This window comes from Trachemys scripta, chromosome 15, assembly GCF_013100865.1.
Source record: "Trachemys scripta elegans isolate TJP31775 chromosome 15, CAS_Tse_1.0, whole genome shotgun sequence".
NCBI classification, from domain to species: domain Eukaryota; kingdom Metazoa; phylum Chordata; order Testudines; family Emydidae; genus Trachemys; species Trachemys scripta.
In genome coordinates, this window is record NC_048312.1 from 28,881,641 (window position 1) to 28,909,633 (window position 27,993).

At 49.3% G+C, this 27,993-nt stretch overlaps 1 protein-coding gene across 1 annotated transcript; it reads right to left on the reverse strand.

Annotated features, from left to right (window-relative positions):
* Nucleotides 1-19,965: 19,965 nt before the first annotated feature.
* On the reverse strand, nucleotides 19,966-25,427 carry LOC117888245 (zinc finger protein 883-like). Its single transcript, XM_034791474.1, has 3 exons — nucleotides 25,176-25,427; nucleotides 24,251-24,358; nucleotides 19,966-21,434 (listed from the first exon to the last, which is right to left on the reverse strand). The coding sequence occupies exons 1-3, from the start codon at nucleotides 25,207-25,209 to the stop codon at nucleotides 19,966-19,968; spliced, it is 1,611 nt and encodes a 536-aa protein (XP_034647365.1). The 5' UTR covers nucleotides 25,210-25,427.
* Nucleotides 25,428-27,993: the final 2,566 nt, after the last annotated feature.

Here is a 27,993-nt window from a genome sequence, read left to right on the forward strand (position 1 = left end):
GGGACTTTGAAATCCCAGCCCTGCAAGCTAACCTGGGCTCTGCAAATCTAGCTGGGCTCTAACGACGCCACCTCCAGGCGCAGAGTCTGCAAACAGGATCCAATGAACAGGTTTCTGCTCCCTTTCCCATCGCTGTATTGACGCTGCAGGCATAGGCGTGCGCAGCCCATTTCATTAGGGTGTGCACCCAGGGAGCCCCGCCCTAGCCCCGCCCCATCCACTCCCTCCTACTTCCTGCCCCCTGACTGCCACCCTCAGAACCCCCAACCCCCCCCGCTCCTTGTCCCCTGACTACCTCCTACTGGGGCCCCTGCCCCTAACTGCCCCCCAGGACCCCACCCCCTATCTAAGCTTCCCTGCTCCTTGTCCCCTGACTGCCCCCCTAGGACTCTACCCCCTACCTGTCCCCTGACTGCCCCGACCCTTATCCACTCCCACGCCTATCCAACCGCTCCCCGCCTCCTGACAGGACCCCCAGAATTTCCGACCCATCCAACCCCCTCTGCTCCCTGCCTCCCCCCCAACCCCTCTCCATACCCCTGCCTCCTGACAGCCCTCCCCAGAACTCCCAACTCCCCCAATACCCCCCAGCTCCTTGTTCCCTGACCACCCCCTCCAGAGCCCCCCCCAGCCTACCTGCCCCCCCAGGACCCTCCTTGCTCCCTGTCCCCTGACCCCTATCTACCCCCCACCCCCTGAGAGACCCCGGGACTCCCATGCTCCATCCAACCCCCCTGCTCCCTGATTGCCCCCTCCAGAGACCCCCCACCCCTAACACCCCCGCCTGGGATCCCACCCCCATCCAACCCACCCTGCTCCCTGTCCCCTGACTCCCCCCACCCCTTATCCAACCCCCCTGGCCCCGGACTCCTTACCATAGCATAAGATGAGGCTCCTCGCCTCCCCGTGGAGCCAAACGCTGCCCCGCGGGAGCGCACGCAGCCCCAGCCCCCAGAGCGCTGCACATGGGGCAGCATGGCTCCAGGGGAGGGGGGGGGTGTCTGCCTCCCCGCAGAGCCAAACACTGCCCCGCAGGAGTGCACGCAGCCCTGGCCCCCAGAGCACTGCACACGGGACAGCAGGACTCATGGGGAGGGAGAAAGGCGGGGGAGGGTTCAGCAGCTTGCTGCGCTCGGCCAGGCGCTCTGGCCAGGGAGCGCAGACCCCGCGGCTTGCCGTGCCTGGAGAGGGGGGCCATTTGCCCACCCCTGCATTAGGGTGTGTCTGAGCACACCCGGCACACCCCGGGCGCATGCCTATGGCAGCAGGGCAGAAAAATTTGGGTTTGTCACTTTGTCAGTACCACAAACAACTAGATTTCAGAGTAGCAGCCGTGTTAATCTGTATCCGCAAAAAGAACAGGAGTACTTGTGGCACCTTAGAGACTAACACACTTATTTGAACATAAGCTTTTGTGGGCTACAGCCCACTTCATTGGATGCATTGAATGGAACATATAATAAGTGTATCTATATATATACATACAGAGAAGATGCCATACCAGCCTGTTAGTCTCTAAGGTGCCACAAGTACTCCTGTTCTTTTTATAAACAACTAGATTTGCAGTTGGCTAAAGCCAAGTGTTCAGAAATCATGAGTCAGCACTCCTGTCCCAAATCATGAGATTGGCTTTAAAATCAGGAGATTTTAAGACAATGATCAGTGTAATTGGTTTCTGAGCCATTAAGGGTCATATTTTCAGGCTTTTCTCCATAATTATGAGGGCTAGAAATGTATTTCCTTAACAAAAGCTGAGATTCTCAGCTATTCACATGACTCCAGGAGCTGGGGTTTGAAGAGACACACCAAATATTGTGAGCCTTGCATTCATGACAAGAGAGTTGACAACACTGTATTGACACTGGGGCAGGGACTGTCTTTGTTCTGTTTGTACAGCCCCTACCCATAGGCGCCAACTTTCTCGGCGCTGGTGGGTGCCCGTGCCCCGCCGCCCCTTTCCCCACCTCTGGCCCCACCCCGACTCCACCCATCCCCACCCCTGGCCCTACCCCCATTCCAACCCCATCCCCAAAGTCCCCGCCCTAACTCCACCCCCTCCCTGCCCCTATTGGATCCCTTCCCCAAATCTCGACCCCACGGAGTCGGCGCCTATGCTCCTAGCACCAGGGGGTTGTGGGCCACGACCGGGGCTCCTCTGCACAACCGTAATGAACCTAATCAATAATGTACAGCATCTAGCACTATAGAGTCCTGGGCCATGACTGAAGCTACTGCAGTAACAATAAGATACACAGGTTTTGAGTGAGAAGGGCTTCTTTTTAAGGCATCTCTTTTCTGATTAGAACCAAGTGCCTGGGTAACAAAATTGTGTTGCAGTATCATTAGCTCGCGTTCCCGTGAGCCCGCCTGGCTAAGTAACATCCTTAATGCTGGCAGACCAGCTGCCGTCAGCAGAGCCAGGAGGCCACCGGCAGCAGCAAAATGCAAGACCAAAGAGGAAGTGCTCTGGGTCCTGCCCTAGGGTTTTAATAGCACTGATAATGTTGCTAGTTAATTGGGCAAATAAACAATCCTGGGAACAGCTGTTGTATTTTCTTTTTGATTAACACATTTTCTTCAGCATGAGGTGACCCCCCTCCCCTGATAGCCACTGTAGATGTGTTATGATTAGTTAAGTGCCAGCCATACACTCAACTCTGCACACACCAGAGACTGCCCCTGCCCTGGGGCCTGGGATTGGGACCCTGTGTATTCAGCAATTTCGGGTCTGGGGAGTTAACCCCCTTGCATCTGAAGTGTGTTCTAGGAGCTAAGCAGTCCCTAGAAAAACCTAGCCCTTATGGTAGCCAGGAGAGCTCCAAAATGAGACCCGACTGCTAATTGATAAATCGGTGTCTATGTGAGTCTGCGGCCAGCTGAGACAATAGCTAAGAGCTGGGACCTTCCCATTCATCTCAATGGGTAGTCAACTCTGAAACCTAATTTCAGCGGCAACACTGAGAACTATTTCCACTCTCCAGCAGCTATGCTTCCAACTCCTCAGTCCCCGTGGACAACTCTACGGTTTGGAGTATTCGTTATTGTTTTAATTAAATACGAACTTCATGTTTTAGACTTTTAAGCAGACTGGCCAGAATCCCCACAGGGAGCGCGGCAGAATCTGGGGGCCAAACAGCAGAATTTAGGTACAAGTTACTGTGGAAATCACAGAGCTTTGCTTTGAATGACATGGACCTACTAGAGTGATGGGTAGCTGGGGATAGAATACATTGGCTTAGTGCATGTGGCTATGACTCCCCCTACTGGCTGGCTATGGCAAAATGACAACTTCCTGGAGGTCTTTGTGTCGTGAACGTTGTTGATAAGAACGCTGTGGCTTGGCTTGACCAGTTTGCATCCACCAAATAAATACCAGCCTGCTGCTTGCTCACACTGGGAAGGGTTGTGCCTTTAGCTCCGGCAGTGGCGGGCTGTGGTTTTGGTGCCGGCTGCATGTCTGTAGTCACAGCTCATTTCAATGAGGCCCCCAGATGGGGAGACCAAGTGTGGCCACCCCCTGGCAAAGAGAACAATCGTCATCTGTCCGCTAATATCCGCCGTCCTCCCCTGGAGCCTGTAAGGTGACACAAATGAGGGGAAGGTGCTATGGAGTTTATTAGCTTCGTGTTTAGCCACCAACCAGCCCTGAGAAGACCATGAGCCTTTAGTCCACAAACCAAGAACAGCTGTGCTCTTCCAACGTTTGGCGGCTCTCTTCCTCTGGGAAGGGAGGAGATGAAAGGGCCTCACAAGCTGTGGGGTGAGGCCTTCCCGGCCACCCAGGCTCGGGTGGCCAGACAGCAAGTGTGAAAAATTGGGACAGGGGTTTCTTAGATAGGAGCCTATAGAAGAAAAAGCTCCAAATATCGGGACTGTCCCTATAAAATCAGGACATCTGGTCACCCCACCCCAGGAAGCAGCTGCTGCTGCCGCTTTGGGTGTTGAAGCCAAGGCCTGGTTGTTAAATTGTGAAGAAGCAGATATGGGAAGGAGCCGATTCTGCCGTCCGAGAGTGTTTGGCCACCATCTGCTGGTGGGACCTGAGAGCTGCTGGAAATTAAGTTTCAGAGTAACAGCCGTGTTAGTCTGTATCCGCAAAAAGAAGAACAGGAGTACTTGTGGCACCTTAGAGACTAACAAATTTATTAGAGCATAAGCTTTCGTGGACTACAGCCCACTTCTTCGGATGCATATAGAATGGAACATATAATGAGGAGATATATATACACACATACAGAGAGCATAAACAGGTGGGAGTTGTCTTACCAACTCTGAGAGGCCAATTAATTAAGAGAAAAAAAGCTTTTGAAGTGATAATCAAGCTAGCCCAGCACAGACAGTGTGATAAGAAGTGTGAGAGTACTTACAAGGGGAGATAGAGTCAACGTTTGTAATGGCTCAGCCATTCCCAGTCCTTATTCAAACCGGAGTTGATTGTGTCTAGTTTGCATATCAATTCTAGCTCTGCAGTCTCTCTTTGGAGTCTGTTTTTGAAGTTTTTCTGTTGTAATATAGCCACCCGCAGGTCTGTCACTGAATGACCAGACAGGTTAAAGTGTTCTCCCACTGGTTTTTGAGTATTTTGATTCCTGATGTCAGATTTGTGTCCATTAATTCTTTTGCGTAGAGACTGTCCGGTTTGGCCAATGTACATGGCAGAGGGGCATTGCTGGCACATGATGGCATATATCACATTGGTAGATGTGCAGGTGAACGAGCCCCTGATGGTATGGCTGATGTGATTAGGTCCTATGATGATGTCACTTGAATAGATATGTGGACAGAGTTGGCATCGGGGTTTGTTACAAGGATAGGTTCCTGGGTTAGTGGTTTTGTTCAGTGATGTGTGGTTGCTGGTGAGTATTTGCTTTAGGTTGGGGGGTTGTCTGTAAGCGAGGACAGGTCTGTCTCCCAAGATCTGTGAGAGTAAAGGATCATCTTTCAGGATAGGTTGTAGATCTCTGATGATGCGCTGGAGAGGTTTTAGTTGGGGGCTGAAGGTGACAGCTAGTGGTGTTCTGTTATTTTCTTTGTTGGGCCTGTCTTGTAGGAGGTGACTTCTGGGTACTCGTCTGGCTCTGTCAATCTGTTTTTTCACTTCAGCAGGTGGGTATTGTAGTTTTAAGAATGCTTGATAGAGATCTTGTAGGTGCTTGTCTCTATCCGAGGGATTGGAGCAAATGCGGTTATATCTTAGAGCTTGGCTGTAGACAATGGATCGTGTGGTGTGTCCTGGATGGAAGCTGGAGGCATGTAGGTAAGTGTAGCGGTCAGTAGGTTTCCGGTATAGGGTGGTATTGATGTGACCATCGCTTATTAGCACAGTAGTGTCCAGGAAATGGACCGCTTGTGTGGATTGATCTAGGCTGAGGTTGATGGTGGGATGGAAATTATTGAAATCATGGTGAAATTCCTCAAGGGCTTCTTTTCCATGGGTCCAGATGATGAAGATGTCATCAATGTAGCGCAAGTAGAGTAGGGGCGTTAGGGGACGAGAGCTAAGGAAGCGTTGTTCTAAGTCAGCCATAAAAATGTTGGCATATTGTGGGGCCATGCGGGTACCCATAGCAGTGCCGCTGACTTGAAGGTATATATTGTCCCCAAATGTGAAATAGTTGTGGGTGAGGACAAAATCACAAAGTTCAGCCACCAGGTTAGCTGTGACATTAGCTGATAATGTGTATATATATCTCCTCATTATATGTTCCATTCTATATGCATCCGAAGAAGTGGGCTGTAGTCCACGAAAGCTTATGCTCTAATAAATTTGTTAGTCTCTAAGGTGCCACAAGTACTCCTGTTCTTCTTTTTGCTGGAAATTAAATTCCAATTATACTGGTCCATGCAAATGTGTGTAGCTGATTTCACCCAGTTGGTTGTATTAATCTACTAGATGTGCAAATACACACAGATATGCTCAGAGTGCAAGAAAAAATGGAGGCCTAAAGCTAGGCTCTTAAATCCATATTTAAGCACCGAAATAAGATTTTGAAAAGTCCTGAACAACAACTCAATCTTACCTAGCTCCAACCCTTCCGTCACGACTGAAATCTGACCCACCAAGGTCACAGTGATCTATCAGTGCTACAAGGCCCATATTTCTCCCGCAGGTGGGGTTGGAGGTAAATGGACCAGTAGATAACCGGCAATCAAGGAGTTTTCCTGGAAAGCCATCCCAGGAGGGTTGGGAGAGTGCTAGGGTTATTTTTGGAACACTGCAGGCATGTTGCTATAGTTTGGTTCATGCATTTTTTTATACTCTAGGTATATACTATATACCAGGTGTCCAGAGCACCTGGCAGGTGGTGAAGTGAAATGAACAAAGAAATCATCATAGGTTCAGCCCTCAGCTCTTGTTTAGGGTCACACCAATTCAATGGGAGATGGGCAGCTAACTTCCTGAGGCTCTTCTGACAATCCCTTCCAATATGTATCATACTAAGCATCAAACATAGATGTGCATCTTTTTACCCCACTGTAGCATTTGAAACTTCCATTTGACCAGAGTCCCTGGAACTTTGCCAATTAATTTTGCTTTTTGCTTTCTGGGAACTGGCTGGAAATGGCACGTCAAGAGTTTTCCTGATGGACTTTTCCAGGTCTTTCTTTGCTGCTGCAACTTCCTAGTTACAGTTTAGGCAATAATCTCCTGTTCTCTTTCTTTTAAAGGTCTCTCTTTGATCTGGCTTTTCCGATCACTCACTCTGCACTCTTACTGCTGTATTTATACAGGTCCTAATCTCATCTGTGTTGGAATTGATGAGAGGCTTGTTACTGACCTTAAGAGAAGTTGGAGCTGATAGATCAGGTAAAATGGTAGATGTCTGAATTGCAGCAGTGAAACAATGTATTCATGATGGATCTATCTTGTTCCAAGAGATCAGTTCTGTAAGTATCTTGCAATACTTATGAGATTAAAGGAAATTGTGTAGATAAGGTGAGTGCCACTACCTCTCCCTATTTCTGGCTGTAGAACGCCTTACCACATGAAATCAGGAGGAAACCATGTCTTGCCTTCTTAAGAACATCTCTTTGCCTCAATGAAGGCAATGACATTTTGGCTTCGGAGCCCTCCTTCCCCCTTGAATTTTCCCTTAACTTCTAATGAAGAAAGTCAGCTTATGAAATGCATAGGGGAGAGCAGAGTCTACAATCCTGCCAAAATTAAACTGGAGTTAACGTTCCTGTGCTTGGCACCTAAACACCACAGTCACTGGCTAATGAGGGGGGGAAGACGCTAGATTAGATAGATTTTAAGGCCAGAAGGCACCATTATGATCATCTTTCTAGTCTGACTTTCTGTATACACAAGCCGGAGACTCTTACCCAAGGAATCCTGCAGTTGAGGGAATTATTTTTCCTTACTCTGAAAGTGACTGGATTGCACCCAATGAGTCATGGTCAAACCACAGCACCTCTCTTAGAGTCATGCCATCTTGATTTAAAGTCTCCAAGTGATGGAGAATTTTACCACCTTTCAGGTTAAGCAATTCCAAAGGTTAATTCCCCTCACTGTCAAAAAGCTGCATCTTAGTTCCCATTTGAAGTTTTCTATTGTGACAGGGTCAAACCAGATGGCTACAGGAGAGTGTTAGAAGGCAGATATATTAGTCCCAGATTAAGTAGATCTCTTTTCCCTGGGTAAGGTAATAGGGGCAGTTCCAGAACAAGCAGGAACTTGCTGGAAGCAATTAAGGCAGGCAGACTAATTAGGACACCTGGATCCAATTAAGAAGAAACTGCTAGAATCAATTAGGACAGGCTGGCTAATCAGGGCACCTGAGTTTAAAAAGAACCTCACTTCAGTTTGTAGCGTGCATGCAAGGAGCTGGGAGCAAGAGGCACTAGGAGCTGAGAGTGGGAAGGTATATTGTTGGAGGATTGAACAGTACAAGCGTTATCAGACACCAGGAGAAAGGTCCTGTGGTGAGAATAAAGAAGGTGTTGGGAGGAGGCCATAGGAAAGTAGCCTAGGGAGTTGTAGCTGTCGCGTAGCTGTTTCAGGAGGCACTCTAGACAGCTGCAGTCCACAGGGCCCTGGGCTGGAACCCGGAGTAGAGGGCGGGCCTGGGTTCCCCCCAAACCTCCCAACTCCTGAGCAGACACAGGAGGAATTGACCTGGACTGTGGGTTCTACCAGAGGAGAAGGTCTCTGGGCTGTTCCCTGACCCACATGGTGAATCTCTGAGGCGAACAAATCTGCCAATAAGCGCAGGACCCACCAAGATAGAGGAGGAACTTTGTCACAACTGGTGTTAGAGGTGGGATTTGGTGTGCACAGCGCGGCGGAAGAAGGAGGGTGATTTAAAAAACCAAAAAACAAAAAAGGAGAAGGTTTATTTTTTTTCACCACACTGGATGACGTAGTGCAGGCACTGATACAAGCTACGGCGGCCCAGCAGGAGGCTCCCCGTGTCCAGGCAGCCGCCCAGCAGGAGGCTGCAGCAAGAGACTACTCGCCTGCTGATGGACCAGGCTGCTCAAGACCGAGCTATGTTGCGGGAACTGGTAAACCAGGTAAAGTCCCTTACAGAGCTGAACCGTGGCCATGATGGGATGCAGATCATACGGGTCAGCCATTGGCTGCAGAAAATGACACAGGAGGATGATGTAGAGGCATACCTTCTGGCCTTTGAGAGGACAGCCCTACGGGAGGCCTGGCCTCGAGATCAGTGGTCTGGCATCCTCGCCCCATTCCTGTGTGGGGAGGCCCAGAAGGCTGCCTGAAGAGGCTGCGGCAGACTACCCCCAGCTGAAAGCAGAGATCCTGGCCAGATCTGGGGTAACGACCGCAGTGTGGGTCCAGCGGTATCATGAGTGGAGGTACCAGGAAGACAAAACCCCACGGTTCCAATTGTATGACCTCATCCATCTCGCATGAAAGTGGTTGCGAATTGAGTCTCAGAGTCCAGGAGAGATACTAGAGGTTCTGGTCATCGACCGATACATGAGGGGACTACCACCAGACCTTCGCGCCTGGGTAAGCCAGAACGAACCCTCCACCTATGACGAGGTTGTCGCCCTGGTAGAGAGGCGAAGGACAGCGAGGGAGCTGACCCGACCAGTTAAGGAAGAGGCACCCCGGGTTAAACTAGCAGAACCACGCCGCAGGAGGGCCCAGGTGAAAAAAGAGAGAGGCTGAAGGCCCATCAGAGACCACAAAGAGTCGGAGCACTGAGTGAGAAGAGGATCGTGATGTTAGACTGCCCAAGCCAATAGACGGGGGAACGCCTAGGGCTCCATACAGATGTTATACCTGCGGGGCATGGTGACACATAGCTGCACAGTGTCCCAATGCCGAGGAGCCTATGCAGTGTAACCTGGGGAACTGGGCAGACCCATGCTCCCTAATCCATCTTGTAGGGGTCTTGCTAACCCCACAAATGTACACCAGACCAGTAAAGCTAAATGGGGTAGAGACCACGGCACTGGTTGATGCGGGGAGTGCTATCACACTTATCTCAGGGAAGCTCGTGAAGTGTAGTCAGCTGCTGCAGGCTAAATGTACGGGGATAACATGTGTCCATGGGACAGTTAGTTACTACCCCACCATCCCAGTAAAAATCAAGATCCAAGGGAACACTACTGAGGTAGCAGCAGGTGTAGTCCCTAAACTCCCGGTGCTCATAGGGAGGGACTTCCCAAGGTTTGGAGACTTACACCCAGTAGGGGGATTGGAGAAAGATGGGAACCCTGAAATTAGTGAGGCATCCACAGCGGACTGTCAACCCCCAATCTTCTCTGAAATATCCCCAGATTTGTTCCCCACTCCCAGACAGGGTAGAAAGAGGAAAGAAGGGCAGCTAAGGCCTTGGGAACCCGAATACTGACCCAAAGCCAGAGGGTCACTCTTGTAGGTAGGCAGACCCACGCAGCTGAAAAGGAGGCCATGCAGGAGGGAGAAGCACCCGAGTCTGACCCCCACCCTAACGCCGCTGAACCAGTAGAGGCAACAGAAACTGGGCCCCTAGATCTCAGGCAGATTAGCCCCGGGAGAGGAAATTTTGGATGGGACCAGGCAGAAGACCCAAGGTATGACAACATTAGGAAGGAGGTGACCGAAATAGATGGGGTCCCCGTGGAAGGGAAAACCCAGGGACCAAAGATATCTGGGAAGAGGAACCCAATGAGAGGAGAAATATAATAGAACATGTATTGCAGATGCGAGACCGGATAGCCCGGGTTACCCCTATTGTACGGGAACATTTGGAGAAGGCCCAGGAGGTCCAGCGAACCCATTACAATCGCCAGGCAAAAGTGCGACAGTTTCAACCAGGGGATCGGGTTATGGCGTTGGTACCCACAGCAGAAAGCAAGCTTCTGGCCCAATGGCAGGGGCCCTATGAGGTGGTTGAACCCGTGGGGGAACTAACCTACAAGGTGTGGCAGCCAGGACGCCGGAAACAAGAACAGATTTATCACATTAACCTCTTGAAACCTTGGCACCAGCAAGAGGCATGTGTGGGAGCCCAAGAGACCCCGATCCAGGGAAATAACCTACGTGAGCAGATCAGGATATCCCCTGATCTGACACCAAACCAGAAGAAGGAGGTACTGAGATGATCAATGGGTACCAGGACGTGTTTTCAACCAAACCAGGCCGAACCACCGAAGCATATCACCACATTATCACAGACCCTGGGGCAAAGGTAACTTTAAGGCCCTACTGGGTGCCAGCAGCAAAAAGGGAGGAGATCAAGGCAGAGGTAAAAAAGATGTTGGAACTAGGAGTCATTGAAGAATCCCCACAGTCAATGGTCGAGCCCAATTGTGTTGGTGCCCAAACCCGATGGCACCACTAGATTTTGTAATGACTTTCGCCGGCTGAACGAGATATCCAAATTTGATGCATACCCCATACCCCGCATCGATGAGTTAGTTGACTGCATGAGCAATGCCCGATTTTTGACAACCCTTGATTTAACAAAGAGATACTGGCAGATTCCCCTTGACAAAGATGCCAAAGAAAAGACGGCATTCTCTACACCAGAGGGTGCGTTTCAATATACCGTTCTTCCTTTTGGACTGCATGGGGCACCTGCCACCTTCCAGCGTCTCATGGACAAGCTTCTGTGGCCCTATAACGGTTATGCAGCTGCGTACCTGGACGACGTGATTATTCATACCCCTGACTGGGAGACCTACTTGAAAAAGGTGGAAGCGGTTCTGGACATGCTAAGACGGGCCGGCCTCACAGCCAACCCAGCCAAGTGTGCTATAGGGTTAGCTGAGGCTAAATACCTTGGCTACATTGTAGGAAGGGGGATGGTCAAGCCCCAACTAAACAAACTAGAGACTATCCAAAATTGGCCCCGGCCAAATCGGAAAAAGCAAGTCCAGGCATTCCTGGGTGTGGTGGGGTACTACCGGCGATTTATTCCCCATTTCGCTACCAGAGCGAGTCCCCTGACAGACCTGATAAAAGCCCGGGGTCCAGACATGGTAAAGTGGACTGATGCTGCAGAGAACGCATTCACGGATCTACGGACAGCCCTCTGCAGTAACCCCGTGCTTATAGCCCCAGACTTCAACAAAGAATTCATTTTACAAACAGATGCATCTGAAGTAGGATTGGGAGCTGTCCTATTGCAGATGGTCGGAGATGAAGAACACCCAATCCTCTACCTCAGCAGGAAACGCCTCCCGAGAGAGCAGAAGTATGCTGTGGTTGAGAGTGAGTGCCTAGCTGTGACATGGGCCATGGAAACACTGTAATTACCTTCTGGGACGACGGTTTACCCTTATGACCGACCATGCACTCTTCCAGTGGATGCAGCAAAATAAAGAAAAGAACACAAGGGTGACCAGATGATTCCTGTCCCTACAACCTTTTCAATTCACCATACAACACTGGGCTGGAAGCCACCAGGGCAATGCAGAGGGCTTGTCATGGGTACACTGCCTGATGTCCCAAGTTGCCCAACCCCGTGGTGTTGAGCAGAAGGGGGGATATGTGACAGGGTCAAGCCAGATGGCTACAGGAGAGTGTTAGAAGGCAGATATATTAGTCCCAGATTAAGTAGATCTCTTTTCCCTGGGTAAGGTAACAGGGGCAGTTCCAGAACAAGCAGGAACTTGCTGGAGGCAATTAAGGCAGGCAGGCTAATTAGGACACCTGGATCCCATTAAGAAGAAACTGCTAGAATCAATTAGGACAGGCTGGCTAATCAGGGCACCTGAGTTTAAAAAGAACCTCACTTCAGTTTGTAGCGTGCATGCAAGGAGCTGGGAGCAAGAGAGCTGAGAGTGGGAAGGTGTATTGTTGGAGGATTGAAGAGTACAAGCATTATCAGACACCAGGAGGAAGGTCCTGTGGTGAGGATAAAGGAGGTGTTTGGAGGAGGCCATGGGAAGTAGCCTAGGGAGTTGTAGCTGTCGCGCAGCTGTTACAGGAGGCACTCTAGACAGCTGCAGTCCACAGGGCCCTGGGCTGGAACTGGAGCAGAGGGCAGGCCCAGGTTCCCCCCAAACCTCCCAACTCCTGAGCAGACACCGGAGGAATTGACCTGGACTGTGGGTTCTACCAGAGGAGAAGGTCTCTTGGCAGTTCCCTGACCCACATGGTGAATCTCTGAGGCGAACAAATCCACTACTAAGCGCAGGACCCACCAAGATAGAGGAGGAACTTTGTCACACTATCTACAACTTCCAGCCAGTGGATCTCATTCGGCCTTTGCTTGCTAGAATAAAGAGCCCCCTAAAATCTGATATCTGCTCCCCACGTAGGTACCTACTAACAGAACTGTCCCCTGGCTACAGCGAATTGGGGCAACTGCTCAGGAACCCGCAGGCCAGACCGATTGGCTGGCGTGGTCGGTCCCGGAAATGATGGGTTCATCACTTTCGCGCCCCCCTCCCCCCGCTTACTGATCCTGACCCTGTTTACTGACCACGATGAAGTCACCTCTTAACCTTTAATAATCTCTTCAGTAATAAACTACATTGATTAAGCTCCTTAAATCTTTCACTATAAAGCAGGATTTCCAGACTTCAGATCATTCTAGTGCCTCATCTCTCAACCCTTTCCAATTTTCCAACATCTTTGGGAAAGTACGGGTGCCAGCACTGGACACAGTACTCTGCCATGGCCTCACCAATGCTGCATACAGAGGGAAACACACCTGCCACTCCTCCTGCCGTGACAGCGCGCTAGCTAAAGAGACAGAGATATGTAGCTTTGGGCCCAAGTACATTTCATACCGTGGGCACGTTTTTTACATATTACAATTTATTTTTGTAGCTTCACCACCGTGCTAGGCACTTTACAGGCAAACATGAAGATAAGGCCCCTGCTCCCACGAGTGTACCATCTAACACACAGCAGAGGCCACAGCTCTACCACTGAGAGAAGTCCGCAGTACACGATGCTTGGGGAAAGGCCTGTGCATAACCCTCTTCTGCCTGTCACTGGGGCAGGCACACCAGGCTTTGTGGCACTCGTTCATTAAGAGTTGCTATGATACCTAAGTGGGAGGCCCCTAGTATCTCATGGCCAGAGGTGAAAGTAAGCTGGTACGCCCCGGGACAGTGTACCGGCAAGAGCCAGTGCACCGTACCAAGGCGGATTGGCTTCCCCTGGCAGCAATGCAAAGGGCCTGGGGCTCCCAGCAGCGGCTGGAGCCCCGGGCCCTTTAAATTGCCACCAGAGCCCAGCTGCAGGAGCTCTGGGGAAGCAGCGGTGGGGCTTGGGTGGCAATTTAAAGGATCAGGGGCTGCGGCAGCCGCTACTGCCCAGCCCTTAAAATAGCTGCCGGAGCCCCACCGCCGCCTCCCCAGGGCTCTGGCAGCAGGGCTCCGGGGACGATTTAAAGGGTCCAGGGCTCCGGTAGCCGCTACAGCCCCGGGCCCTTTAAATTGTCCCCAGAGCCTGTGGCGACGGGGTTCAGGCAGCTATTTAAAGGGTCCCGGGCTGCAGCAGTCGCTACCGCCCCAACTCTCTTAATGGCTATCCGTGTGTCTCTGGACCCTCTCCGTTGTCGAGCCCAGCCGGTTCCATTGCCCGAGGGTAGTGAGGGAATGGGTTATCAGTGAGGCAGGGAGGGCGCGAGCCCAGCCAGTACGGGCAATCCCCACCAAGATCTGAGCCTTTTCTCACACACTCGCTAGGGCTCGAATTTATGCTGTTTGGGACCCCTCATTGAGGAAAGCCTCTGGATGCAAGTCCAACTCCTACCTCCTCATGGTGAGAGTCGGTAACTGGCTTGGATAGCCAGGCGGATTGTGGAGGACAAACCCCTTTCCCTTTTGGGGTGGGGGATGGGGTTGGGCAGCCCCAATATAGCTGCCCCCTGGTAAGGGTTGACTTCCCCAGGTATGGGTTAGCTTGCCCCTGGTAAGGGTATATCTTTTAAATATGGAAAAAAGTAATTTATATTTTTATACTGAAGTGGCGCTGGACCGGGTTAACAACACCCTGGCTGTCGGCTTCGATGCCCCGGCTGACGGTGCTAAATATATTAGGGGTGTGATTAGGGTTGCTAGACCCATGGATAAGACTGTTTGGAATGAGACAATACCTCAGGAGAATGGGATTTGAGACCTCCCAATGGAAAAGAAAAAGGGAGTTGAGGAAGATGAGATTATAGGTAAGGACCAAGGTGAAGAGATTTTATCTATTTTACCTATGGTTTTTACAAAGGACACTTTTAATAATTTATCTATGGACAATTTTAATCCAGATTTTGAGTATTTAAGTACATTTGACAATCAGTATTTTAAAGAACCTGGGCATTTTAATATTAATTCATCAAATGTTTTTAATTTTAATATTATTGATTCATCAATTTCTCTTAACTCCAATATGGCTTTTAATGACAGTACTGGAAATAACTCAAATATATCAAAAAGTAGTTTATGGAAAGATGGGGTTTTCTATTTGGAATACCCTGTTGATAATTTTAATTGTCCCATTTGCCCTCAGATCTTACCAGCATTTGGTAAATGGGCAAAACATATTCATGTTGTTCATAAAAGTAAGGCCATAAGAGCAATATGTCAAAAGTGCGGAAAGTCCTCTCAGTATCATAACATAGCTTCCCACTCCCCCAAGTGCGAGCCCAGGGAGGTGGATACCCCGGCAAAAAGCCATACCTGCTCTATCTGTGGGCTGGCATTCCATACCAAATCGGGATGAAGCCAACACTGCAGACACAGGCACCCCGCCATTAGGAACGAACAAAGAAAGAAAAATATAGCAGCAAAAAGTAAGAGTAGAGAGGTATCTTCTCGATCTCGTATCTGGACTAATGAGGCGATCGAGCAGCTTATACAATTAGAAAATAAATACTTAGGGAAAAGGAATATAAATAAATGTATAGAAAGTGAGTTAAGGACTAAAACTAACAAACAGATGTCAGATAAAAGCCGAGAATTGACAAAGAAGAAAGTGGTGATAGTTGGATGTAAGGACGAAGTGAGAGAGGGAGAGAAATTTAAAGAAAATATATTAGAAGCTCCTCCCCCGAGAGAAAGGATCTTACCATTGAAAGGACATCCAAATATGGATCAAGTGGGGGAAAAAAAATCTGTAAGCAGGAGAAACAGAGTAGGGAGGGATGGGAGATAGTAAATAGCCTAGGGGAGATTGAAATGCTATTAAAGGAGAATCTAACAAAAGCACCTGCATGGGCTATGTTAGAAAAGCTCTGTAATTCATTAGTTGGGGAAAATGTTAACAGGAATGAGGAACAACTAGAGCTGAGAAATAAGGGGAAGAGAGGGAAGATAGAAACAGTCCAGTGCTATTACAAAATATGCCACCAAGAAGGCAAAATTTAAGTTTTATCAACAGTTATTTGGTAAGGATAGGAGAAGATTAGCCCGAATTATAATGGTTAAAAATGTGGGTATTTTCGAGTGCTTCTGTAGCAATACTAATCTTCGTATTAATGTGAAGACGACGAAAGGTTTTCACATTTTATCAAAATACAAAACGTATATAGTGAATCCAAAAGATAACTGGAATATAGGGACTGAGAAAATTGAGTACATTCAACCGGGGGAATTTGAATAATATCTAGGTGCAAGAATAGATCCCTGGATAGGGATAGGAGGGTTGTCACTCAGGGAGAAATTGAATGAATGGAGTGAGAGTTTGATTAAGGCCCCCTTGAAACTGGCTCAGAAATTATTGATTTTACAAACATTCATTTTACCAAGGCTATTTTATAATCTACTTTTAATAGAACTCCCTTTTTATCTTTTAAATGATTTGGATATTTCAATCAGAAAAATAGCCAAATTTTACATCTACCGCAATGCACCACTGATGGATTATTTTATTCAAGAGGGAGGGATGGAGGTCTTGCACTCACGAAGTTTAGTATACAGATTCCAAATATGTTAATTCGAAAATGGAGGAGACATATTGTCTCCAAAGATAATTGGATAGATCTATCTGATTTATATGCCAGAGAAAATCTAATTGATAAGATGTTTAGTGCAGCAACACCCCATCCTAGAAAATGAAGAGAAGAAGAATTTTTAAGATGGTGTGAGTTGAGGTGTCAGGGAGTAGGAATAAAGTATTTTAAAAATGATACAATTAGCAATTCAATTTTTTAAAATTCTAGTAAGATTAAGTCTTCTTCATATATTGCAGCACTTCAACTCAGAGCAAATATTTACCCCACTAGGGAGACGTTAGCAAGAGGAAGAGGGGGAGTAAATGCTTTTGGTAGGTGGTGTGGTAAGGTGCGAGAGACGATACCCCACATATCTGGTCAATGTTATAAAACCAAGGATGCAAGAATTAAAAGACATACTAGAGTAGTATCTGCAGTTATAGATAAGGCTGTTAAATTAGGATGGACGGCATTAGCAGAACCCCATTTAAGAAATAGCAGGGGAGAGCTGAGAAAACCAGGTATTATATTTACTAAGGGTGATATGGCGGTGGTGGTGGATGTCACAGTGCGCTGGGAAGATAATGCCAGGAGTTTGGAGCAAGCCCATAGAGAGAAGGTAGCTTATTACCTCGAATTAGAGGAAGAGATCAAAAACTTAATGGGCGGTAAAAATATCCCCTTCTTTGGCCTCGTGCTTGGGGCGCGTGGCACGTGGAGTGATGGAAACAATGATCTGTTGAAAATATTAGGAATTGAGAATGGTTTTAAATGCTTATTATAAATACATAATAAATGGATTATATCCTATTTTAAATTATTTTATTTTTTACTGGATTTGGATGCGGACTGGCCCTTAGAGTAACCAGGAAAGGGCAGGTAGTCACACCTGTACATAAATAGCTGCCGGAGCCCCGCCGCCGCTACCCCAGGGCTCCGGCAGCAGGGCTCTGGGGATGATTTAAAGGGTCCAGGGTGGTAGCGGCTGCCAGAGCCCCAGGCCCTTTAAATCACCGCCCGAGCCCCCAGCTGCTGCTGCTACCCCGGGGCTCCAGCAGCGCAGCTCGGGGCTCCCACTGCCGCTACCCTCCGGGGCCCTTTAAATTGCCACCCGAGCCCCGCTGCTGGAGCCCTGGGGTAGCTGCGGCAGGGCTCTGGCAGTGATTTAAAGGGCCAGGGGCCCCCCGCTGCCGCTACTGCAGCGGCGCCCCCGCTCTTCTGGTTGAGGTCACACGTCTTCCGGTTGAGGCTCCGCCCCTCCTAAGGACTCCGGAGTACCGGTAAGTCCTTTAAGTTACTTTCACCCCTGCTCATGGCGCAGCCAGCTGGTGGGTGCAGTGGAGCGGGGTCAAGCACTCCTGAAGTCCAGCTGTCTTTTTTGGGGGTGGTGGGGGAGGACAAACACTGCCAGCTCCAAGAGGAGCAGCGTGGAGGGAGCGATTACGAATGGACCGATGCTTTCAGTGAGAGAAGTGGCATTAGGGATGCTTGTCACATGTATTTATACCTGAGGTAACCCCAGTGTTTGCTCCACCCAGTGGACCGGCATCTGCACTGAGCGACCCCATTCAGCAGACCCTACCGGGCATGGGGAGATGAACTGCTCTAAAGTCAGCGGGTCCCGTGGCGGGGGCGCTGCGAGCCCGGTGGAGCAGCCTAGCAAGCCGCAGAGAATATCTGGCTAGGTACTGACCTGCCATCCCTGCAGAATCGAAGTACCTCAGAACGGTGCGCAGATTTGGCCTCACAACCACCCCCTGCAGCAGGGCCCTGCTCTTATCCCCACTATGCAGCTGAGACCTACAGCCAGAGAGACTGGCCCAAGGGCCCACACAGAGTCTACAGCAGAGCTGCGGATTGAGTCCTGGTCTCCTGGACCCCCACGCCAGTGCCTTGACCCCCCCCCACACACACACACTCACCGTCCCACAATCCTCCAATTAATAAAGCCAGAGAGAGGAGCACTCGTCTAGAGCCTGGGTGTGGAGGAAACACACAATGGGCCAGCTGGAGCCACTGGGTCAGTGATTTGGATGCATCCAATGGATTTCAGCCCATATCAGGACAAGGGACAGTCCAACCCCGCCCCCCCCTCCCGCCCCACATGTGGTAGATCCCATTCCCTACAGGTATTTCTCATGCTCCACAAGATGGTGGAGACGGGACAAGGGGTGGAGGTGGCTACCGCTCCCACTGACCACACTGCCCTGGAGCAACACTAGGGAGGAACAAGATCTTAGGTCAAGTGCCAGATTCTGCTCCCAGTTACAGCAGCGTAAACACCACTGAATTCAGTGGAGTTGCTCTGGATTTACATCAGTGTAACAGAATTTAGCCCCAGGAAAAGTTCTGACTACGGCATGAAAAGAGGGTTTGAGATGTCATAGAGAAAAACGTCTGCTGGGGCTGGCTTTGCATGGTGAGAGGGAGCCAAAACGCCTCTGCACAGCGCCAGCCGCACTTCCAGGAAGGAGCTGATGGACTGTGTGAATCTAGCTCCAGTACTCGATTCCCCAAAGGCTGGGCAAGGGAGGGATCACAGCCGAGCCCCCGTCAGCTAGCAGAGAGGTGCACAATGTGTGCATGCAGCGCTGGCGCTTAGACAAATACAGCTCCCATATCACAGTCTGCACAGTAACACGGGGCCGAAGCGGCAGAGAGCTGGTGAGAAAGGCAGTTGTACTTGGAGGTACATGGGAAGCTGTGCTTTGAGCTCTCACAGCCCCTGCAATGCTCAGGACCTCCTGCAGAGGGATCTTTGCAGCAGTGGGTACAGGTGGGTCACGGTCACCTTGATTTTCAAATAACGACAAGTACCAGAAATGCCCCATGATGTTAGTATGAGATCGCCCTCTAGAGGTGGCGCTGTTACCTTGCTTGTGCATCATTTGAGCAAAGTAACAGTAAGCGAGGCACCCACATAGCTCCTCCTTTACTCTGACGGGTGATGCAGCAAAACGGTTTGATCTGAGGACCTGGGCAGGGTGGAAGCCAGAAGGGCGTCATCGCTCCAGTACCCTGACTTCCGCTGTGAGTTATCGCTATCCAGAGGGCTCAGCTAAAGGGTTGCTGTGAGTCCCAGCACTTCGACCGTCCTGACTCCTTGGCACTGACATCCTCCACCACAACGTTGCATGAACGTGTTGGTTTCCCCCCAGCAATGGAGATCTCCTGGCATATTTAAGGCTGACAATGCAGTGTGAGGGGAGCAGGACGGGAGCAGGTGAGCACCTTAGTCACAGCGGCACCGGAGCAGCTACTCATTTAGCAATAATAAGGCACAGAGTCAGCAGCCGGACGGGGCACTGGATTCCAGGGTTCTAGCCTGCTGCCCATCACCGAAGTATCTGAGCACCTTCAGGAAGAGAAGTTTTACTGGACCTACTGCCAACTCGTTGCCATGTGTGTGTCTTTCTCAGGCTCCCCGAGGGACTCTGACTCTACAGCCCTTTCCACCCGTTCAGCCCCTTCCCAGGCCTTTCCCTTGGGGCACTGCAACTTCAGCTTGTGTGTGAGGCTCTCACATGCTGGGTTCATCAGCTGAGCTCCTCTCCTGCTTTGGGCTCCCAGATGCTCACGAAAGCGAGTGCTCCCCCTGAAACATTCTACAGGCTCGGGGGGTTTACAGGGTCTCTCTGCCCGCAGCCTTGCGAGGGCCTTGCTGGGGTTGCCTCCCCTCAGAAGGCTTCTGCCCATCCAGCCGGGCTCTCTTGCGTGCGTGGGATCGCTGGTGTTGGAGAAGATTTGTGCTCTGCCTGAAGCTTTTCTTGCAGTCAGGACAGTGGTAAGGTCCCTCCCCGGTGTGGAGTCGCTGGTGCTTAAGAAGGGCTGAGTTCCGGCTGAAGCTCTTATCACACTCAGAGCATCTATGGGGCCTCTCCGCGCTGTGGACCCTCTGGTGGCTCGTATACTGCTGCTTGCAGCGGAAGGTCCTCTGGCACGTGGGGCATCGGTAGGGGTTCTCCCCCACGTGGATCCTCTGGTGCCACATGAATTCCTGCTTGTAGCGGAAGCTCTTCTCACAGCCCAGGCACTTGTAGCTCTTCTCCCCGGCGTGGCTCCGCTGGTGCCACGTGAACTCTTGCTGGTAGCGGAAGTGCTTATCGCAAGTGGGGCATTTGTACGGCCTGTCGCCCACGTGGGCTCTCTGGTGCCAGGTGAATTCTTGCGGGTAGCGGAAGCTCTTCTCGCACTCGCTGCACTTGTACGGCCTCTCTGCTGCGTGGGCCCGCTGGTGCCAGACCAGCTCCTGCTTGGAGCGGAAGCTTTTCTCGCACCCGCTACATTTATAGAGCCTATCGCTGAGGTGGGCTCTCTGGTGCCACGTGTATTCCTGCTTGTAGCAGAAGCTTTTCTCGCACTCGGGGCATCTATACAGTCGCTCTCCTGGGGGGACTCTCTGGGGCACAGGCTGGGCTGGGCTGTGCTCACAGCGAGCGCGCAGACAGGGGGTCTCTCCTGGGGGGNTCTGGGTTGGGCTGTGCTCACAGCGAGCGCGCAGACAGGGGGTCTCTCCTGGGGGGAGTCTCTGGGGCAGGGGCTGGGCTGGGCTGTGCTCACAGCGAGCGCACAGACAGGGGGTCTCTCCTGGGGGGATTCTCTGACATGCATTAAGATGAGAGCTCTCCCCATGGCTCCCCTTGCACTTGGGGCAAATGGAGGGCTCTGCTCCCAGGGGCGTCCCGCCGTGACCGCCAGCAGCTGGTGGGGGAGTGAACCATTTCTCACACTGGATACATTTATACAGAGTCTCTGCAGGAGAGAATGGCTGGGGAGCAAGGACGTCCAAGGGCCAGAACCTGTCCTCAACCACACGCAGGCATCCCCCAGAGAGTTCAAAGGGAGCCGCGTGCTCACATCCCAGGGAGCAGCGTTGCCAGGTGGCTGCAGTGAGCCCGCTTTGCCAAGGAGGGGATGGCTCCACTCCACTTCTGGCAGAGTTTCCCTGATGATCTTCTGAGCTGGACTGAGCCTGACAGACTAATTCCCTGTCCGAGCTCTGGAGGCCACGTTCTAACAGCCTGGGCCCTTCCAATTCCCTGAGAGTCTCCTGCGGATGAGTCTCCTTCTTCCCCCTGATCTCGGCAACTGCTGCAATGGAGAGAGAATCCAGATGTTATTTATTGCATGGGCTGGAGAGAACGGAAAGCTCCTGTGAATACGTTCAGCCTATAGTGCAGTTAACATAATTATAGAGCAGCAGTCAGTGACATCATGGGTTTATTTTAGGGCTGTCAATTAATCACAGTTAACTCACGCGATTAACTCAAAATATTAATTGTGATTAATCGCAGTTTTAATTGCACTGTTCAACAAGAGAATACCAAGTAAATGTATTCAATATTTTGGATGTTTTTCTACATTTTCAAATATACTGATTTCAATTACAACACAGAATACAAAGTGTACAGTGCTCACTTTATATTATTACTTTTGATTACAAATATTTGAACTGTAAAAATGATAAACAAAAGAAATTGGATTTTTCAGTTCACCTCATACAAGTACTGTAGTGCAATCTCTTTATTGTGAAAGTGCAACTTACTAATGTAGATTTTTTTTGTTACATAACTGCACTCAAAAACAAAACAATGTAAAATTTTAGAGCCTACAAGTCCACCCAGTCCTACTTCTCGTTCAGCCAATAGCTAAGACAAACAAGTTTGTTTACATTTATGGGAGATAATGCTGCCCACTTCTTATTTACAATGTCACCAGACAGTGAGAACAGGCATTCGCGTGGGACTTTTCTAGCCGTCATTGCAAGGTATCTATGTGCCAGATATGGTAAACATTTGTATGCCCCTTCATGCTTCGGCCACCATTCCGGGGGACATGCTTCCATGTTGATGAAGCTCATTAAAAAAATGATGTGTTAATTACATTTGTGGCTGAACTCCTTGGGGGAGAACTGTATGTCTCCTGCTCTGTTTTACCCGCATTCTGCCCTATAGTTCATGTCACAGCAGTCTCAGATGATGACCCAGCAAATGTTTATTTTAAGAACACTTTCATTGCAGATTTGACAAAACGCAAAGAAGGTACCAATGTGAGATTTCTAAAAATAGCTACAACTCTAGAATGAAGATTTAAGAATCTGAAGTGCCTTCCAAAATCTGAGAGGGACGAGGTATGGAGCACGCTTTCAGAAGTCTTAAAAGAGCAACACTCCTATGCGGAAACTACAGAACCCAAACCACCAAAAAAGAAAATCAATCTTCTGCTGGTGGCATCTGACTCAGCTGATGAAAATGAACATGGGTTAGTCTGCATTGCTTTGGATGGTTATCGAGCAGAAACCATCATCAGCATGGAAGCACGTCCTCTGGAATGGTGGTTGAAGCATGAAGGGACATATGAATCTTTAACGCATCTGGCATGTAAATATCTTGCGACGCTGGCTACAAAAGTGCCATGCGAACATCTGTTCTCACTTTCAGGTGCTACTGTGAACAAGAAGTGGAAGCATTATCTCCTGCAAATGTAAATGAACTTGTTTGTCTGAGCAGCTGACTGAACAAGAAGTAGGACTGAGTGGACTTGTAGGCTCTAAAGTTTTATATTGTTTTATTGTTGAAGGCAGGTTGTTGGTTTTTTTACATAATTCTACATTTGTAAGTTTAACTTTCATGATAAAGAGATTGCACTACAGTACTTGTATTAGGTGAACTGAAAAATAGTATTTCTTGGTTTTTACAGTGCAAATATTTGTAATAAAAAAATAATATAAAGTGAGCACTGTACACTTTGTATTCTGTTATAATTGAAATCAATATATTTGAAAATGTAAAAAACATCCAAAATATTTAAATAAATGGTATTCTATTGTTGTTTAATAGCATGATTAATCCCAATTAATTTTTTTAATTGCGCAATTTATCGTGATTAATTTTTTTAATCGCTTGACAGCCCTAGTTTATTTCAATGACATTAACATTTTGTTTCTATAGCATTCCCATGAGATTGGACTTTCAGCCATGCACCAGCTGGAAAACTCCTGCCCAGTTTTATGTAGAAATTATGAGCAAAATCCTGGTTCCGTTAAAGTCAATGAGAATTTTGCCGTTGACTTCAGTGGGGTCAGGATCTCACCCCAGAACTACATCCTACTTGGCAATCTGCATGCAGAGGGCCCAAATCAGATCTACTGGACGTGGGTCAACTTCATTAACATGAATGCAGCTCCAGCTGCGTACGCAAGGTCTGCCTTTGGCCTTCCTGGGTCAATACGTCTCACAAATGTTTCTGAAGTCGCTCGCTAAGCTTTAAGGATGAAGTCCTGGCCCTTTGGAAGTCAAGAGGAGTTTTGCTATTGACTGCAGTGAGGCCAGAATTTCATCCTAGAGATCATTTCTGACCTGTTAATTGGATTCCTCTGATATTCTGTCATAGCTAATCAGAAAGTCAATCCAGTGTAACAAAGTGGAGAGAGACAGACAGAGGTTTGTTAAAGGGTTTCCATTTGCTTGCAGCGAATAAATAGCAGTCAGACAGGGCATTGATTGACAGCCTCTGTCCTCTGCTAGGAAGGGGAGGAGCTCTCAAACTGTACCAATTTGGCGATTCGGTCAATTCTAGATCAGCTTGGGAAAGAAGGAGTGGCTGTTCTCTGTGACCTTCTTTTGCTCCCAGCAAGAGAACGCCCTCTCCACTCCACTCAAATTCCACTTTAGCAGCCTCTGCTTTGCTCCCCAGAGCCGTTCACCCACGAGCAAGGGAAAATGAAGACCCCCGTTGCTCTTTCCAATGGGAGTGGAAATATAGTGGTGGGGATGCCTGGCTGACACCTGCCAAAATGATGCGCCAGTAACAACAGTTACTGCATTTGTTCCTGGGAGCAAAGAGGTAATTGCCAGCACGCAGGAAGGGGCCCATTGTTTCCGAACGGTTTGGAAATCGTTACTCACAGAAGAAGTTAAAAGCTTTTCCATTCCCAGAGTCCTTGTGACCCTTGACATACGGCTCTTCCCCACGTTCAATCAGCCAGATAATGTCAGGTTTAGTGGCAGCATGACCTGGTGATGGGAGAAGAGAATTATCTATCGATCCTAGGTACTTAGCTGGCCCCGCAAAATCGCTAATGTGTTTATCCTCACAAGCCCCTGTGCAGCCGGGCAAGGCAGTTATCCCCATTTTACAGATGGGGAACTGAGGCCCAGAGAACCCGGTGACTTGCCCAAGGTCCCCCAGACAGTCTGTGGTGGAGCAGGGAACTGAACTCAAGACTCTCAAGTTCTAGACGAGCGCTCTGACCACTGGACCGTCCATCCCACCTAATGTGTAGCTCAGCAATTACTCACTGTCCTGTCAGCGTTTTAAAATGACACCCCTGATTTAACCCCAGCCCAGTGTATGAACTACCCGGGAGGAGAGTGAAGATCCAGAGGCAAAAAAGCCTTATGGATTGAGATGAGCTGAACAACTCATGCGAGACTCAGGTACCTGCACTTCCTGTCGAGGCATGAACGATACACGGTGCCCCCCATGGCCTCAGCCACTAGCCCACTTACACCTGAACTTCTCCCTAGACACAGGAAACGTCTCCATTCTGCTCCCACAATGGTACCACACAGCATGCAGGGAGCGCTCTCTATGGAGCCCTGCCTTGGGCAGAGTTTGTACAGCATGTGCAGTGGTTATAGGCACCAGCGAGGACCAGGATGTGTTGCAGGGGGAGTTTAATAAATGGGAGGACCGCCCGGTCAGGGAGTTCTCTGGGTGGTGCTTAAGGCAGTTCTCTTTGTTTCATGTAATCACACTACAGAGCATGACTTGAAGCTCTCTTATTTGGGGGCTGCAGCTTCTAATGAATGAGTGACCACTAATCGTTACCCAGGGAGATCAAAGCCTTGTAGTTGTCCCTCATCACGTCCTTGTACAGCTCCTTCTGCCATTCCGCGAGCTCCTCCCACTCCTCCGCGGAGAAATACACAGTGACGTCGTCAAACGTGACTGGAGCCTGAAATAGCAAATAAACCGTGATCAGCAGCCTCTACATCAGTCACACCCTGAGAGCAGCAGCCCTGGGTCCCGGCAGGGCAGGGAGAGCGTTTCCTGCGTGTGTAACACACGCTGACAACACACGTTGCTGCTGGTGCCTCCAGGATGTGAATCCCCCGGGACAGCTCACACCTGTCACCGCAGGGCTCTGATGCAGGGACGGGGAGCAGCAGCCTGGCCTTTGTCTCGGTGGCGATCTCATGCTGAAGCAGCACCCAATGCCTCCCCGCCTAGCTGCAGGAACCATGTGTTTGGACTAGAGACGTCGGCTGTTTATTAGGCCCCACTGACTAGCAAATCCAACCTGTCACTCACACCAGCGTTTACGTCACTCCCGATCTTGTCCCAGAGACTCCGCTGGCAAATGCAAGTTGCATACGGCTGGGTCTGGCCCATCGTTTGTCAGGGCCAAGATGGAACATTTCACTGTGACTCATGGGATGAGGTTCTGGCTAGGAAACACCCATCAACAGCCCCTCACAGCCACCAGGCAGGGAGCTGTTTACATGAAAGATGCTGTGATTCATTAACGCAGGTGTAGGACATCCACGACACATGCAGGCTGCATTATAATTCAGTCTTCAGCGCATTTTCATAGATAAATAGACTTTCAGGTCAGAAGGGACCAATATGATCATCTAGTCTGACCTCCTGCACAACGCAGGCTGCAGAATCTCACACGCCCACTCCTGTATCAAACCCCTAACCTATGGCTGAGCCACTGAAGTCCTCAAATCATGGTTTAAAGACTTCCAGGTGCAGAGAATCCTCCAGCAAGTGACCCGTGCCCCACGCTGCAGAGGAAGGTGAAAAACCTCCAGGGCCTCTGCCAATCTGCCCTGGAGGAAAATTCCTTCCCGACCCCAAATATGGCAATTAGCTAAACCCTGAGCATGTGGGCAAGACTCACCAGCCAGCACCCAGGAAAGAATTCTCTGTAGTAACTCAGATCCCACCCATCTAACATCCCATCACAGGCCATTGGGCATATTTACCGCTAATAGTCAAAGATCAATTCATTGCCAAAATTAGGTTATCCCATCATACCATCCCCTCCATAAACTTATCAAGCTTAGTCTTGAAGCCAGATATGTCTTTTGCCCCCATTGCTCCCCTCGGAAGGCTGTTCCAGAACTTCACTCCTCTGATGGTTAGAAACCTTCATCTAATTTCAAGTCTAAACTCCCTGATGGCCAGTTTATATCCATTTGTTCTTGTGTCCACATTGGTACTGAGCTTAAATAATTCCTCTCCCTCTCTGGTATTTATCTCTCTGATACATTTGTAGAGAGCAATCAGATCTCCCCTCAGCCTTCTTTTGGTTAGGCTAAACAAGCCAAGCTCTTTGAGTCTCCTTTCATAAGACAAGTTTTCCATTCCTCAGATCATCCTAGTAGCCCTTCTCTGTACCTGTTCCAGTTTGAATTCATCCTTCTTAAACATGGGAGACCAAAACTGCACACAATATTCCAGATGAGGTCTCACCAGTGCCTTGTATAACGGTACTAACACCTCCTTATCTTTACTGGAAATACCTCGCCTGATGCATCCCAAGACCGCATTAGCTTTTTTAACGGCCATATCACATTGGCAGCTCATAGTCATCCTGTGATCAACCAATACTCCGAGGTCCTTCTCCTCCTCTGTTACTTCCAACTGATGTGTCCCCAATTTATAACCAAAATTCTTGTTATTAATCCCTAAATCACTTTTTTTTCTTTCTTAAAAATAGGAATTATGTTAGCAATTCTCCAGTCATACAGTACAACCCCTGAGTTTACAGATTCATTAAAAAATCTCGCTAATGGGCTTGCAATTTCATGTGCCAGTTCCTTTAATATTCTTGGATGAAGATTACCTGGGCCCCCTGATTCATTCCCATTAAGCTGTTCGAGTTTGGCTTCTACCTCAGATATGGTAATATCTACCTCCATATCCTCATTGCCTTTTGTCATCCTGCCATTATCCCTAAGCTCCTCATTAAAGACTGAGGCAAAGTATTTGTTTAGATATTGGGCCATGCCTAGATTATCCTTAACCTCCACTCCATCCTCAGTGTTTAGCGGTCCCATTCTTCTTTCTTTGTTTTTTGCTTATTTATATGGCTATAGAACCTTTTACTATTGGTTTTAATTCCCTTTGCAAGGTCCAACTCTACACAGCTTTTGGCCTTTCTCACTTTATCCCAGGCCTGCACAACTCGTAAAGCGGCGAGGGCCATATTACTCCAAAGAAAACAGCTGAGGGCCAAACCCCCCCCCCAGCGCCACCTAACCCCCCCCCCGAAACACAACCCCTCCCCCCCCCAGCGCCGCCCGCCCCACGCAAACAACCCTCCCCCCAGTGCCGCCTGCCCCGCAGAAACAAACCCTCCTACCCCAGCGCTGCCCCACCGAAACAGCAGTATTGAACCTCGGTAATATGTTATAGCGGGCCCCTAAGGTAGCATAATTAAGGTAAAAGAAAAATGTCTTTTTGCTAGAAGTAGAATAAGATCTTCCCCCCACTTTGTAATCAGTTGCCCTATTGACTGAATGAGGTAGGCATGGAAGGCAGGCACCTCCAGACAGCTGCAACCCTTGGAGAGGGGATGGGAGCCAGACCAGATCAGTAGAACAGGTCAGCCACCGATTCGCCGCTCGCCTACTCA